This window comes from Salvelinus fontinalis, chromosome 11, assembly GCF_029448725.1.
Source record: "Salvelinus fontinalis isolate EN_2023a chromosome 11, ASM2944872v1, whole genome shotgun sequence".
NCBI lineage: Eukaryota > Metazoa > Chordata > Actinopteri > Salmoniformes > Salmonidae > Salvelinus > Salvelinus fontinalis.
Genome location: NC_074675.1, coordinates 38,666,426 through 38,680,246, shown reverse-complemented (window position 1 = coordinate 38,680,246; position 13,821 = coordinate 38,666,426). Strand labels below are relative to the sequence as shown.

Genomic DNA, 13,821 nt, shown 5'->3' with positions numbered 1-13,821 from the left:
TGGGTGTGTGTGTATGCTCATGTGTGTGTTCTCTTCCCCCTACAGTGTTGAACGGGCCTCCCTTGTCAGTAAAGAAGGAGAGGGAAGCCGAGCAGCTCCTCAGCAGGAGAGACCAGCGCTTTGGGGAAGTCATCTGTATCGACGACTAAATAACACCACTCACTGACTATACACACACACACACACACACACACACACACACACACACACACACACACACACACACACACACACACACACACACACACAAGGTTATTATAGTTTTGTGTTTTTCTATTAGTTTTTATTTCTATTCTTTATTTTATTTTTTAATAATCAGTTTAGTTTCAGTTCGTTTTCAAATCTGGTTTACTAATTATTTAGTTTGAGTTTTATAAAAATATAAAAATATATTTATATTTTGTTTTATATTATTTCGTTTAGCGACAGAAAATAGCGGATTTCTTCCCTGTTAGCTAGTGACAGCAGAAATAGTTTAGGAAATGAGGAGAGGAATCTCATTGGTCAAGGAATGAAGGCACGTATAACACCCAGACTGTCGACCAATCGCGTTCACGCTGTCATGCTGTGTAATGTGGTTGCTAAGCTAATCGTCACGCAATCCCTTGTAAAAGTCAGGGTATGAGTCTAGAAACCTGCCTATTGTCCTCGAATGTACGTAATGTTACTATTTCAAAGCTATACGATATTACAGAGAACAAGTTCATTATCTCACATCTTGGAAAATTTGTATAATATTGTGTTTCTTGTTCTGGTAGGCTAATTCATATTTAAATTGTTATTTTATTTTTTATTTAACCTTTATTTAACTAGGCAAGAACAAATTCTTATTTACAATGACAGCCTACCCTGGCCAAACCCTAACCCGGACGACACTGGGCCAGTTGTATGGGACTCCCAATCACGGCTGGTTGTGATACAGTCTGGAATTCATGCTAATGTTTTTTTTTTTTGCTTGCCCCCAATTGACTCCCATTCAATCCTTGAAGAAGTTGTGCTCCTTGTCCCAGAATCGCTCCGAATGCACCGCACGGCCCATTGACAATGTACGGGCAACATACACGAGTTTCCCATCTCCTAATATCTTAAACTATTTCTGGCAATAACTAGTTATAGTGATGCACAAGCTAGGTCTATTTGAAACAGCCCAGATTCAGAAGCTTGAAAAATCCATTTGATTTTTGCTCAAAGTATTTAAAAAAGTTTTTAAATCAAACTGAACATAATTCATGATGATTTTATTTTTATTTTAATTCGTTTTGGAGTCAAAGATAATAGTTTCAGTATAGTTTTAGTTTTTCAAAAAGATGTGTTAATTATTTAATTTCCCTTTTCATTTACTATAATAACCTTGACACGCGCACACACACATACAAACAGATTAAAATATACATGTGTGCACACACATACACACGTGGTCCACGCTGTTACATACATACATACATACCCTCACCTGCTCAATCTCTTATTGTCTGCCTCAAACCAACCAATACTCCTCACAAGCAGCCTACTAATATCCATAGGTCTCTACTCCACTCCAGAACAATATACATGTAGTACCATAAGCTAGAACCTCTTTATCCTGGCACCGCTCACAGACCCTCAACACCAAATACCTAGAACTAATAACCACTACAGAGCCCGACCCTTGACCTTGGACCCTTCCACAGGTCGCTCCAGTAACAGGAAGCTGCATAATATAACAGTGTAACATTTGACTCTTAACACCATTCCCGCCATTTGTCCTCTGACACATGCAATACTCACTAAAAATGGTGTGTTATCATTCAAGTTGTGCCTACAGTATTTCTTCTAGTGCTGTCTCAGAGGCTTGCCGAAAACCATCAATCTTCCTGTTGGAGAATTGATGTGAAGTATTATAGGACTCAGGGGGCTCTAAACTTGGCAGGAAACTCTCAGCCCATTTCCCTTTCATGTTGACCTGATGGTCCATGTAGAAATACTGAACAGTCAGTCAGTTCAACGCCAACTTGACTTGAGTGAGGTATAGCTTATAGCCCCTATGCCAGTGGATGTTCTTACAGACCAGAGTGCATATTATGTTTTTATATTGGGATGGGAGGTTCCGGTGGTGATTCAGGATAGGTCTCACTCACAGCAATCAAATGGATAGTTTCAGTACCCCTGTGAATGGTCATAACCTTTCATAGGCAAGTCATACAGTTATAAAGCTTCTTGACTACCCTCAACTACAGTCCTCCTCTCCCCTTGCTCTCTCTGACCTCCCTTCCTATGGCTTCTATCCCACCTTTCCCTTCATCTTCCTCTCGATCAATCCTTTCTTCCTTGTTTGTTTTTTCGAGTTTCTACTTCTTTCTACGAATTCTGTGATATTCTTTGCATATTTAAACTTGGCTCATTCGTGTTCTCTTGTGTTTTTACTCTTGTTAACTTACTACGACTATGATTATTATTGTTGTCGTCGACGTTGCTGTTGTCTTTGCTGTTACTATTGAAAAAAGAGCTTTTACCAAATGAGAAATTGAGAAAACGATAAAATCTTATGATTTGGTGCACTTCTTATGCTGCATCTGACATCTTATAGTTAGAACAGAAAGCAAACAGAGGTTGACCTTTGAACTTCGTAAATTGATATAATACAACAAAAAAATGACATTCTAGATTTGGGGCTTGCAAATAACCTTTATAATAGATTACATATGTAACCCTAAATGCGTTAAGACAAAATGAAACCGTGTACTATCTTAACAGTTAACGTACATAAATTAATTATTCTCTGGAAACTCAGAGGCTGTCAGTTGAATCGAGTCAATTTTATATACTGTATCCACAAATACGCCTTAAACATAACATAGCTGAAATAACTGTAAAGAAAGTTATGTCTGAATTAAGTGTGTTAAACCTGAATAGATCAGGAGATGTAAACTCTATATATGCTAGTTGAAATAGTCTACTTTTAGTTAGTTCCCTGGACTTATTTCAAATAATTAAAGTAGAAACATTTAATTTATTTAGCTAGCACCCTGGATACTCCACAGTGGTGTTCCAAGTTGAAGAGTCTAAACAACATTTCACTGATTACGTTTCGCAGGAAGTGTTTTGCAACCCCGTCACTAGAATGTATACTGTATACTGTCAAATCAAGCACTTCTTTTCTAATTTTCTTGCTTTTTTTTCAGATTCTGTTTTGTTTTTCATTTCTTGATATCTTGTGTTACTGTGTACGTTGTTGTGATGCCGATCGATGAAACGATGAGTGGCAATGATGCCACAATAATAATGCATCTCTTTGTCTTTTATTTGGGGATTTGTTTGTAATAAAAATAAACACATTTAAAAATAAAGATAAATGTGAATGGATGCTGGAATAGCAGCAGTAAGGAAAACACACACACACACGCTGATTCAGTGATCATGGGTAAAAATCTACTATAGGATACTATACCGTGCTACAGGATACTATACCGTGCTACAGGATACTAATAGGATAGGAAGCATAGGGATGCTACAGGATATAACGTGACGCAGATCAGTTGTGACTGAGTCCTCTCCTCCAGCCCCCACATGAGGTCATCCCAGTCTGTCTGCACTGTGTTGCACTGAGTCGAGACCTTGAAAAGCTACAGATCTATGAATCACAGGTGGTGACGACTGAGTACACAGTAGTGTGTGAGTCATGATTAAAGAACTAGAATAGAGCAGGATTCCACGCGTTCTATTCAGCAACACAGTGATGTCATCGAGGGAAGAATGGGGTTAGAAGATGACAAGAAGATGATTTATTTGTTTTGTGTCATGTTTTGTGACCCTTACTGTATCATAGTACATATGTTGGATTTTAATTTGATCGCCCTGTTGCAGGAGTATTTTCCTGCAATTCAGGACATTTAAAACTTGTGGTGTATTTGAGGTTTAAAAAGGCTTTTGAAGTTTGTAATTTCCACTTTGAAATTTCAGACTTGATTTTTCCAGACTTGATTTTTCCTTCAGAAAAATGTATCAAACCCTACAAAAAAATGTATTTTAATTATAATCCACATAATAGTTACATTTCCTGTTGCTTCAAGGAGATATTTAAACGGAAAAACGTTTTAAAGGTTAACATTTTTATAGGAAGTGAGTTTAGAACAACAACCAGCGTTGCAGACATAATTTCGCAAACATGTATACACACAATATCCCCTCACTGGTTCTTCAACCTTGCCCTACTTGTTAGACTTCTCAGCGAAAGGCCTCTTTGTGCAAAATAAGGCTTTTTAAAGTGGCAATAAACTTTGACATTTCAAATAAAAGGAATTGGGGAGGGAAGTGCCCGGCATGTTTTTCATCAAAAGCATTCAGCTATTTGGTTCAAGATCGCAATCAGGAAGTGAGAGTTGAAGAGCTGTGTGTGTGTGTGTGTGTGTGTGTGTGTGTGTGTGTGTGTGTGTGTGTGTGTGTGTGTGTGTGTGTGTGTGTGTGTGTGTGTGTGTGTGTGTGTGTGTGTGTGTGTGTGTGTGTGTGTGTGTGTGTGTGTGGGGAGGTGCAAAGGGGGGGTAAACACAAAAGGGAAGTGGAGAAGGATTAGGAAATCAAACAAGAACTATGTATACATTACAATACCACATTTTACACTTTTGATCTAATGATGAGAAATGACATTTAGAGCTGGAAACCAGAATAACTTAACTTTTGCTGTGTGTGTGTGCATACGTGCACGTGTGGAACTTGCTGAGCAGAAACCAATGTGGTCTCCCACATACTACTTATAAACCAGAGTAGGAGTGGTAAAACATTAAACCAAACCACCTGATAGAAATACTTTGTTTGTAATGTCTGTGTTCAAAACATACTGCTGCAAATGGCATGTAAGAGCGCTTTGGAATGAGTACAAGTATTGTGAATACAATATACAAAATCATTTCTATTTCCACCATGAAATATCTCCACAGGTTGACCCTTATTTTCACATACAGGTCAGGGTTCAATCCAATGCGTCTCATAGCGCAGTGCACTATAATGGACTTTTGAAGGTTTTTTTTAGGCTTGAGCCGAGGTGCGCATCGCTGTTTAGTTGAATGTGAACAGAACAATATTTGCATCTGAAATGTATATATGATAGGCCTATAATGTTAACAGATTGAGATGCATACTTTTGGTAAGATGATATACACTGAGTGTACAAAACATTAAGAACACCTGCTCCTTCCATGACATAAAAAAGCTATGATCCCTACCCTTATTGATGTCACATGTTAAATCCACTTCAACCAGTGTAGATGAAGGGGTGAAGGGTAGGAGACAGGTTAAAGAAAGATTTTTAAGCTTTGAGACAATTGAGACATGAATTGTGTATGTGCGCCATGCAGAGGGTGAACGGGCAAGACAATAGATTTACGTGCCTTTGAACAGGGTATGGTAGTAGGTGCCAAGAACTGAAACGCTTCTGGGTTTTTCACGCTCAACACATTCTTATGTGTATCAAGAACGGTCCACCACCCTCACGATATCCAGCCAACTTGACACAACTGTGGGAAGCATTGGAGTCAACATGGGCCAACATCCATGTGGAACACTTTTGACACATTGTATAGTTCATGCCCTGACGAACTGAGGCTGTTCTGAAGGGGGGGGCTGCTTATATTATCTCCAAGCTACTGAAATAACCTAAGCTAGGATTACAATGGAAAAGAGACAAGAGTTGTAGAGCTCATTATCCAAAATCCTTCTCATTCAGTAGTCCACCAGCTTAGCTCCTCAGAGAGGTGCACCTGCTGTCGTCAGGCCAAGTCACGGTGAAAGAAAAGTCAGGTGGATGTGTTGTGCTCCAAAAGAGATCCATCAACTGATCCAGAGAATATTCCATTAGTTTTAAATCTTCAAAGAAGCAGGGGTAGAAACTCTTGGAGAGTCTAGAAGTGCATAATATAGATTCACTTTAAGTCTTCCTTATAGTTTCTGTCTTTGAAAAGGTATCATACAGAGTGTCTGTAGGTAACATGATTCAGATCGTTGGTCCAGATTTCACAATAAAAACGATTCCGTAAATATCACATTGGTGTGTCTCTTTGATACAGGTCGGAGTAAGACAAAACACTTCCTTTAAAACAGGTTTCTCCTTCCTTTTAAAATGTCCATCCTCTCCGGTAGCTCAGTTGACCTTAAAGAGACCGAAGTAATGCTTTCCCGTGATGTGGAGGTTGAAAGCGGGGCCTGTGATGGCTTTTAGCTCCACCCCCTTCTCCAGCCGCAGCAGGCCGGACACCTGGCAGGGTTTGAGGAAGTGGAACTGGTGTGATCCGGCTGCAGGCGTAGTCCCATAGCCCTCCATGCACTGTAACCTCTGAAGCCGCTGGCTCCCCCTCACCACCGCCACGTCCAGCTTCACCAGCTGAGACTGGTTCTCATTGAACAACACCTGTGAGATAGAGATGGAGAAAATGAAGGAAGAAGAAGCAGAGAGCAGACCAACAGGGGTCAATTACTCAGCAAACTAGATGCAGTTTATCATAGTGCCATCCGTTTTGTTACTAAAACACCTTATACCACCCACCACTGCGACCTGTATGCTCTAGTCGGCTGGCCCTCGCTACATATTCGTCGCCAGACCCACTGGCTCCAGGTCATCTATAAGTCCATGCTAGGTAAAGCTCCGCCTTATCTCAGTTCACTGGTCACGATAACAACACCCACCCGTAGCACGCGCTCCAGCAGGTATATCTCACTGATCATCCCAAAAGCCAACACCACATTTGGCCGCCTTTCCTTCCAGTTCTCTGCTGCCTGTGACTGGAACGAATTGCAAAAATCGCTGAAGTTGGAGACTTTTATTTCTCTCACCAACTTTAAACATCTGCTATCTGAGCAGCTAACCAATCGCTGCAGCTGTACATAGTCCATATGTAAACAGCCCACCCAATTTACCTACCTCATCCCACTTACTGTTTTTATTTATTTACTTTTCTGCACACCAGTATCTCTACTTGCACATGATCATCTGATGATTTATCACTCCGCTAAATTGTAATTATTCGCTCCTATGGCCTATTTATTGCCTACCTCCTCATGCCTTTTGCACACAATGTATATAGACTCATTTCTTTGTTCCTACTGTGTTATTTACTTGTTTATTGTTTACTCCATGTGTAACTCTGTGTTGTTGTCTGTTCACACTGCTATACTTTATCTTGGCCAGGTCGCAGTTGTAAATGAGAACTTGTTCTCAACTAGCCTACCTGGTTAAATAAAGGTGAAATAAAATCTTTAAAAATCAGCGTTTGATTAAGCCTGTGTAGTTTGACAGGTGTAGTTCCGTCCAGGTGGACACAGGACTACAACTCCCAGAGGCTCACCTGACAGTACAGGAAGTAGACTCCCGTTTTCTCCACTGTAAAGATGCCTCTGTCTGCGTTGTACTTCACCGCCTTGCTCATATTCAAGTGCTCGGAGTCCGTCCATCCTTTTATCAAGCCGTCCTCTCCCACTGAAACACAGACACATTTAAAGCACCGAGAGGGAGTAACCGGTGCACGCGTAAATATAACAACATATTATTTTCTCTTTATACTGTAGGTTTGTGTGTGTAGGGATGATTTTTTACAGTTTGTAACACTCATCGGGGACAGAGATCTTACGAAACCAATTCCAGAAATCCAGAAGACTTTTCCATCATAAATGTCATCATCCACGTTTATAAAGCTTACCTTTCTGAACAGACTCTTTGGTTACTGGTGGAAAGAGAGAGAGGGAAAAGGGGAATTGGGATTTTAGAACTGTTATCCAATCCAAACCACTTCAACAGATGCTACATTATAACACTATGAAGATCTGCCAAGTCACTTACTCTCAAACTGAGAAGCCACTTTCTTTCCATGTCCATTCTTCCCTTTCCCAGTTCCCTCTTGCAAAGGGAAGAAGGAAGAACAAATGAGTTAATATGACAGACGAGAAAAATTCAGAGGGGTTTTTGTTTTCCTTCATTTGTCACAGCTGTGGTGTGTGTCGTAGAAACCATAATGTATTCATTTGTGGTTGTTTATCCACCACCTGAACACTCAAACGGCTCTAACAGATGGAGAAGGATTTCCTTTCTCCTCTACTCTGGCTCTGCTCTACTCTGCTAGGATATCAGTCTTTTTTTACTTCCTGTTTTTTAGCCTACTTTGTCTGTCTCTCTCTACTTTCTGTGCCAGCTGGGTCCAGTCAACTGAAACATAGTCAATTAAGAGAGAATAGGAGAGAACGGAAGGATAGGGATAGATAGAGGGAGAGAGAGAAAGCAAAAGAGAATGTGAGAGACAGAAGACAGTTAGGGAAAGAGAGATAGAGAGAGGGGGGAAAGATAGAGCAAAAGAGAGAGGGAGAGAGGCCTTTGGCTGTTCTATGACCCAAATGAGCTGTGAAGGCCCTGTCAGGAAAAACAGGCAAGAGCAACAGCCATGGCCACCGTTCAAATAAATACAATAAATAAAATCCATCTCGAAAACTGGGCGAGAGACGGAGAGAGGGGGGGTGAGACAGGCCTCGTTGTTCACCAGAGGTTTGTTTTAGCTCCAGTATCAGGCCTGCAGGGAGTGATTCCAGACCTTGATACTGGCTACACACACACAGTATATATTCACTGCAGGATCAGTTCACTGTAGGATATGTTGTGGGGAAAAAAGAGTGGCAAACATTGAACCCTGGGGGGCCGCTTAGCTTAGGAAAATTATGCCCTTGCTGAAATTACTAGCAGGTGGGTGACCCCATAGCATTTTCTGTGGGTGAGCCTCAAGCGATACCATTTTTTGATTATGCAGTTCACATTTAACTGTAATGTGGGGAATAGAGGCCATTCATCATTTGGAGTGTTATTTGCAGCTCTTTCCAGTCGCTAGCTGCAGCGAACTGAAAAGACGAGGGACCCAGGGATGTGTATGCTTTGGGGACCTTTAACAGAATGTAACCGGCAGAACGGGTGTTGTATGTGGAATGAGGACTGCAGTAGGTATCTCAGATAGGGGGGAGTGAGGCCTAAGAGGGTTTTATAAATAAGCATCAACCAGTGGGTCTTGCGACGTGTAAACAGAGATGACCGGTTTACAGAGGAGTATAGAGTGCAGTGATGTGTCCTATAAGGAGCATTGGTGGAAAATCTCATGGCCAAATGGTAAAGAACATCTATCCGCTCGAGAGCAGCCTTACCTGCCGATCTATAAATTACGTCTCCGTAATCTAGCATGGGTAGGATGGTCATCTGAATCAGGGTTAGTTTGGCAGCTGGGGTGAAAGAGGAGCGATTACGATAGAGGAAACCAAGTCTAGATTTAACTTCAGCCTGCAGCTTTGATATGTGCTGAGAGAAGGACAGTGTATCATCTAGCCATACTCTTAAGTACTTGTATGAGGTGACTACCTCAAGCTCTAAACCCACAGAGGTAATAATCACACCTGTGGGGAGAGGGGCATTCTTCTTACCAAACCACATTACCTTTGATTTGGAGGTGTTCAGAACAAGGTTAGGGCAGAGAAAGCTTGTTGGACACTAAGAAAGCTTTGTTATAGAACGTTTAACACAAAATCCAGGGAGGGGCCAGCTGAGTATAAGACTGTATCATCTGCATTTAAATGGATCAGTGAGATTCCTACTGCCTGAGCTATGTTGTTGATGTAAATTGAGAAGAGTGTGGGGCCTAGGATCGAGCCTTGGGGTACTCCCTTGGTGACAAGCAGTGGCTGAGACAGCAGATGTTCTGACTTTATACACTGCGCTCTTTGAGAGAGGTAGTTAGCAAACCAGGCCAAAGACCCCTTAGAGACACCAATACTCCTTCGCCGGCCCACAAGAATGGAATGGTCTACTGTATCAAAAGCATTGACCAAGTCAATAAAAATAGCAGCATAACATTTGCTCAGAATCAAGGGCAATGGTGACATCATTTAGGACCTTTAAGGTTGCAGTGACACATCCATAATCTGAGAATTAACCAGATTGCATACCAAAGAGAATACTATAGACATCAAGAAAGCCAGTCAGTTGATTATTGACAAGTTTTTCCAACACTTTGATGAACAGGGCAAAATAGAAATTGATCCTAGAACATTTAGGATCAGCTTGATCTCCACCTTTAAATAAAGGATGCACCGTGGCTGCCTTCCAAGCAATAGAAACCTTCCCAGAGAGGAGAGACGGGTTAAAAAGGTCAGAGATAGATTTGGCGATGATAGGGGCAGCAACCTTAAAGAAGAAAGGGTCTAAACCATCTGACCCAGATGGTTTTTTGGCGTCAAGTTTAAGGAGCTCCTCGGACTCAGTGACCGCCGTTAGCGGGGCAGGGGAAAAAGAGGGAGGAGCATCTGGGCTAGTCGCATTAGAAGGGCTGGGAGATGAGGAAATGTTGGACGGGCAAGGAGGTATGGCTGAGTCAAATAGGAATCCTGACTTAATGAAGTGGTGATTAAAGAGCTCAGCCATGTGCTCCAACCACATCCTCAACATTAAGGGGCATGGGCAGCTGTGAGGAAGAGGGTTTATTCTCCAGGTCTTTAACCGTTATCCAGAACTTCTTGGGGTTAGACCCACAGAGAGAGAACTGCTCCTTAAAGTAACTAACTTTGGCCTTTCGGATAGCCTGAGTGCACTTATTTCTCATTTGCCTGAACGAGAGCCAGTCAGCCTGAGTATGCGTGTGGCGAGCCTTTCGCCAAATGGAATTCTTGAGGTGGAGTAACTCTGCCAGATCTCAGTCGAACCAGGGGCTGAACCTGTTTATAATTCTCATTTTCTTTATGGGGGTGTGTTTGTAACAATACCACTGAAAATATTTAAAAAACAAGGTCCAAGCATCTTCGACAGAGGGGATCAAGCTGATTCTATACCAATTTACTCAGGCCAGGTCATGAAGGAAGGCTTGCTCATTCAAGTTTTTTAGCAAGCATCTATGACAAATCAGGACAGGTCGTTTCACTGAGTGGCCATTACGAACACAGGCTGTAAAACAGTGATCACTAAGGTATTTACAGAAAACACCAGACTGATACCTATCAGAATAGTTTGTGATGATAACATCAAGGAGAGTAGCCTTTTCTGGGTGTTTGGAGTCATACCTTGTGGGATTGGTAATAATCTGAGAAAGATGTAGGGAATCCCATTGCTTTAGGACTTGGTCAGGTGGTTTAAGCATGTCCTAGTTTAAGTCACCTAGCAGGACAAATTCAGACTTAGTGTAAGGGGCCAGGAGAGAGCTTAGGGCAGGTAGGGTACAGACCGGTGCTGATGGAGGACGATAGCACCCAGCAACAGTCAAGAAAGAGCTATTTGAAAGTTTAATACTTAAAACGAGCAAATCAAATTGTTTGGGGACAGACTTGGTGGAGACCGAGCACAGAAGTTGTTCCTTGGTAAAGATTGCCACTCCCCTACCTTTGGAAGATCTGTCTTGCTGAAAAAGGTTATATCCAGAAAGGTTAACATCAGTGTTCAAAACACTCTTTCTTAACCACGTCTCAGTAATGACCAACACATCTGGATTGGAGCTCTGAACACACACTTTCAATTGATGCATTTTAGGTAATAAGCTTCTGGTGTTAACGTGCAGAAACCCCAGGCTTTTACGAGAGCAGAAATCAGTGAAGCAGATATCAGAGCACTAGTCAGAATTGGGGCTAGCAACAGTAGATGGGCCAGGGTTGTACATGCACATTTCCAGATATCATCAACAGTAATACAATCAGGGCACAGCAGAGGACAGGGACAGCTCTGCGGTGTTGATTTATGACATTTGAATGTGCATCAGATGGAAACAAGATCATATTGTATAGCAATTTCATCAGGTAACATGAATACAAAGCCAGCCAGAGCTGGTTAGAATAAGATGGGAGGCCAAGAGTCCGTGTAACCAATACAGAGTCAGAGTCCCGAATGTGGGAACAAACATGGTCTGTCCCACGGTTGAGTAACAAGCAAGTTCATAGTCAACAAAGCACGCAGGAGTCATGAGGCAAATAGCATAAAGCACAATAAAAAGATTATGACTTGGGGCTAGCCATTGTATGTTCAGAGTCACTCGCCCCAACAGTGCGTGTGTGCTGGAGGCGAGCGAAAGCTCGGGAGAGAGTGTGGTGGGGGTACCTGTACCAGACAGGAGGAGACAGGCCAGGGCAGACGGAGAACAGATCGCCAGGTGGAATCCAAGCAGCAGTGCAGCAGAAAATGGGAGTAGGTATCACACTCACTTGGGAGAAGCTTTTTTTTTTTCAGGAAGCAGATTTATTGTAGAAAATCTTAGCTAGCTAGTTACTGTATCTAGCAAGTCTCTGTCCACATTTTTTTCACGTGGAAAAGGAGGATGTTAGCTAGCTAGCTATATCTCTTCAATTTCGCCAAATGATCCTTTACGACGTCCAAACAAAGTTGTCCTGTGGCTGTTGTATTTTGAAGATTGTGAGGAGGATATCTTCTGATGTGATCAAAGCAACAACATTGTTTCTTATTGAGGTTATTTACAATTGAAGTGTCCTGGCTGCATATCAGTTCTATTCAGTACTATTTCGCAAATATGAAACCATCACAGTCAGAAAAGGTGAGGATTTTTCTCTTCTCACTAACAGCAAATGATCACATATTTCTATTATATTTCGCTGACAGCTTTTTTGTTTTGAATAAGAGTGTCATCATATATTCCTGCACAAGGCTACTACTAGGCTACTTTTGTCTTCTTGCAAAATGAACAAAGGTCTCTCAACGCAACACTTTCCAGACTAATACCGAAAACAACATTGACCAATAAACATTCACGCGGGCGTGGTCTGGTCAAGACTCAACATATGCAAGAACATATCGACCTCACAGTGGCACTATAACGTGCACATGTTGATATCTCTTGATCCGTTTGACTCAGAGTGATAGAATTTGGCACACATGCCCAGGGATATGAGTCTAGCTAAACCACATGATATTTCAGAAACCACTGGCCCAATTTTGCCATAGAGATCGGCCCTTTACTAAACTGACTGGCCCAAGCTGGGTGCTATAGTAATCAACTGTAAGTACATTAGTCACACGAGATATCTCAGACACCACTGGCCTGATAATGACAAATCTTGGGTGAATGACGCGTCTTGCCATAGAGATCCATCCTTTACATGTTTACTGATGCCTTTTTTCATGTACATCTTTCTTCTGAATTGAACATGCATCAACTCTTGAGTCTTGAGCGGTCTCCTCCTAGTGATTTTCAACCCAAGTTTACTATTGTCCATCCTCTGGAATTATTTCCAGATGCACAAAGATGACGTGTGCACTGCCTAGTCTCAAATCAAATGTTACCAAATCACATTTTATTAGTCACATGCTTTGTAAACAACAGGTGTAGTCTAACAGTGAACTACTTACTTTCAGGCCCTTCCCAACAATGCAGAGAGATATTAACTATTTAACTAACTATTTAGCAGTCTTATGACTTGGGGGTAGAACTTGTTCAGGGTCCTGTTGGTTCCAGACTTGGTGCATCGGTGCCACTTGCCTTGCGGTAGCAGAGAGAAGTCTATGACTTGGGTGGCTGGAGTCTTATAATATTTAGGGCCTTCCTCTGACACCGCCTGGTATAGAGGTCCTGGATAGCAAGGAGCTCGGCCCCAGTGATGTACTGGACTATCCTCTGTAGCGCCTTGTGGTTGGATGCCAAGCAGTTGCCATACCAAGCTGTGATGCAGCCAGTCAAGATGCTCTCAATGGTGCAGCTCTAGATCTTTTTGAGGATCTGAGGACCTATGACAAATCTTTTCAGCCTCCTGGGGGGGAAGAGGTGTTGTCGTGCCCTCTTCACGACTGTGTTGTGTGTTTGGACCATGATAGATCCTTAGTGATGTGGACACCGAGGA

General features: G+C 41.9%; 2 protein-coding genes across 3 annotated transcripts in view; one reads left to right on the top strand and one right to left on the bottom strand.

Annotated features, from left to right (window-relative positions):
- Nucleotides 1-3,342, top strand: part of LOC129865699 (chromodomain-helicase-DNA-binding protein 3-like) — a 30,638-nt gene extending 27,296 nt beyond the window's left edge. For both annotated transcript variants that reach the window (XM_055938662.1, XM_055938663.1), the window contains exon 39: nt 46-3,342. In XM_055938662.1, the coding sequence (XP_055794637.1) occupies nt 46-149 (104 nt within the window). In that variant the 3' untranslated portion in view covers nt 150-3,342. The remainder of the gene's footprint in view (nt 1-45) is intronic.
- Nucleotides 2,308-13,821, bottom strand: part of LOC129865701 (tumor necrosis factor ligand superfamily member 12-like) — a 15,704-nt gene continuing 4,190 nt past the window's right edge. Inside the window, exons 3-6 of the mRNA XM_055938664.1 lie at nt 7,805-7,861; nt 7,665-7,688; nt 7,314-7,444; nt 2,308-6,379 (exon numbers count right to left, since the gene is read on the bottom strand). Coding sequence (XP_055794639.1) covers nt 6,113-6,379; nt 7,314-7,444; nt 7,665-7,688; nt 7,805-7,861 — 479 coding nt within the window. The 3' untranslated portion in view covers nt 2,308-6,112. The remainder of the gene's footprint in view (nt 6,380-7,313; nt 7,445-7,664; nt 7,689-7,804; nt 7,862-13,821) is intronic.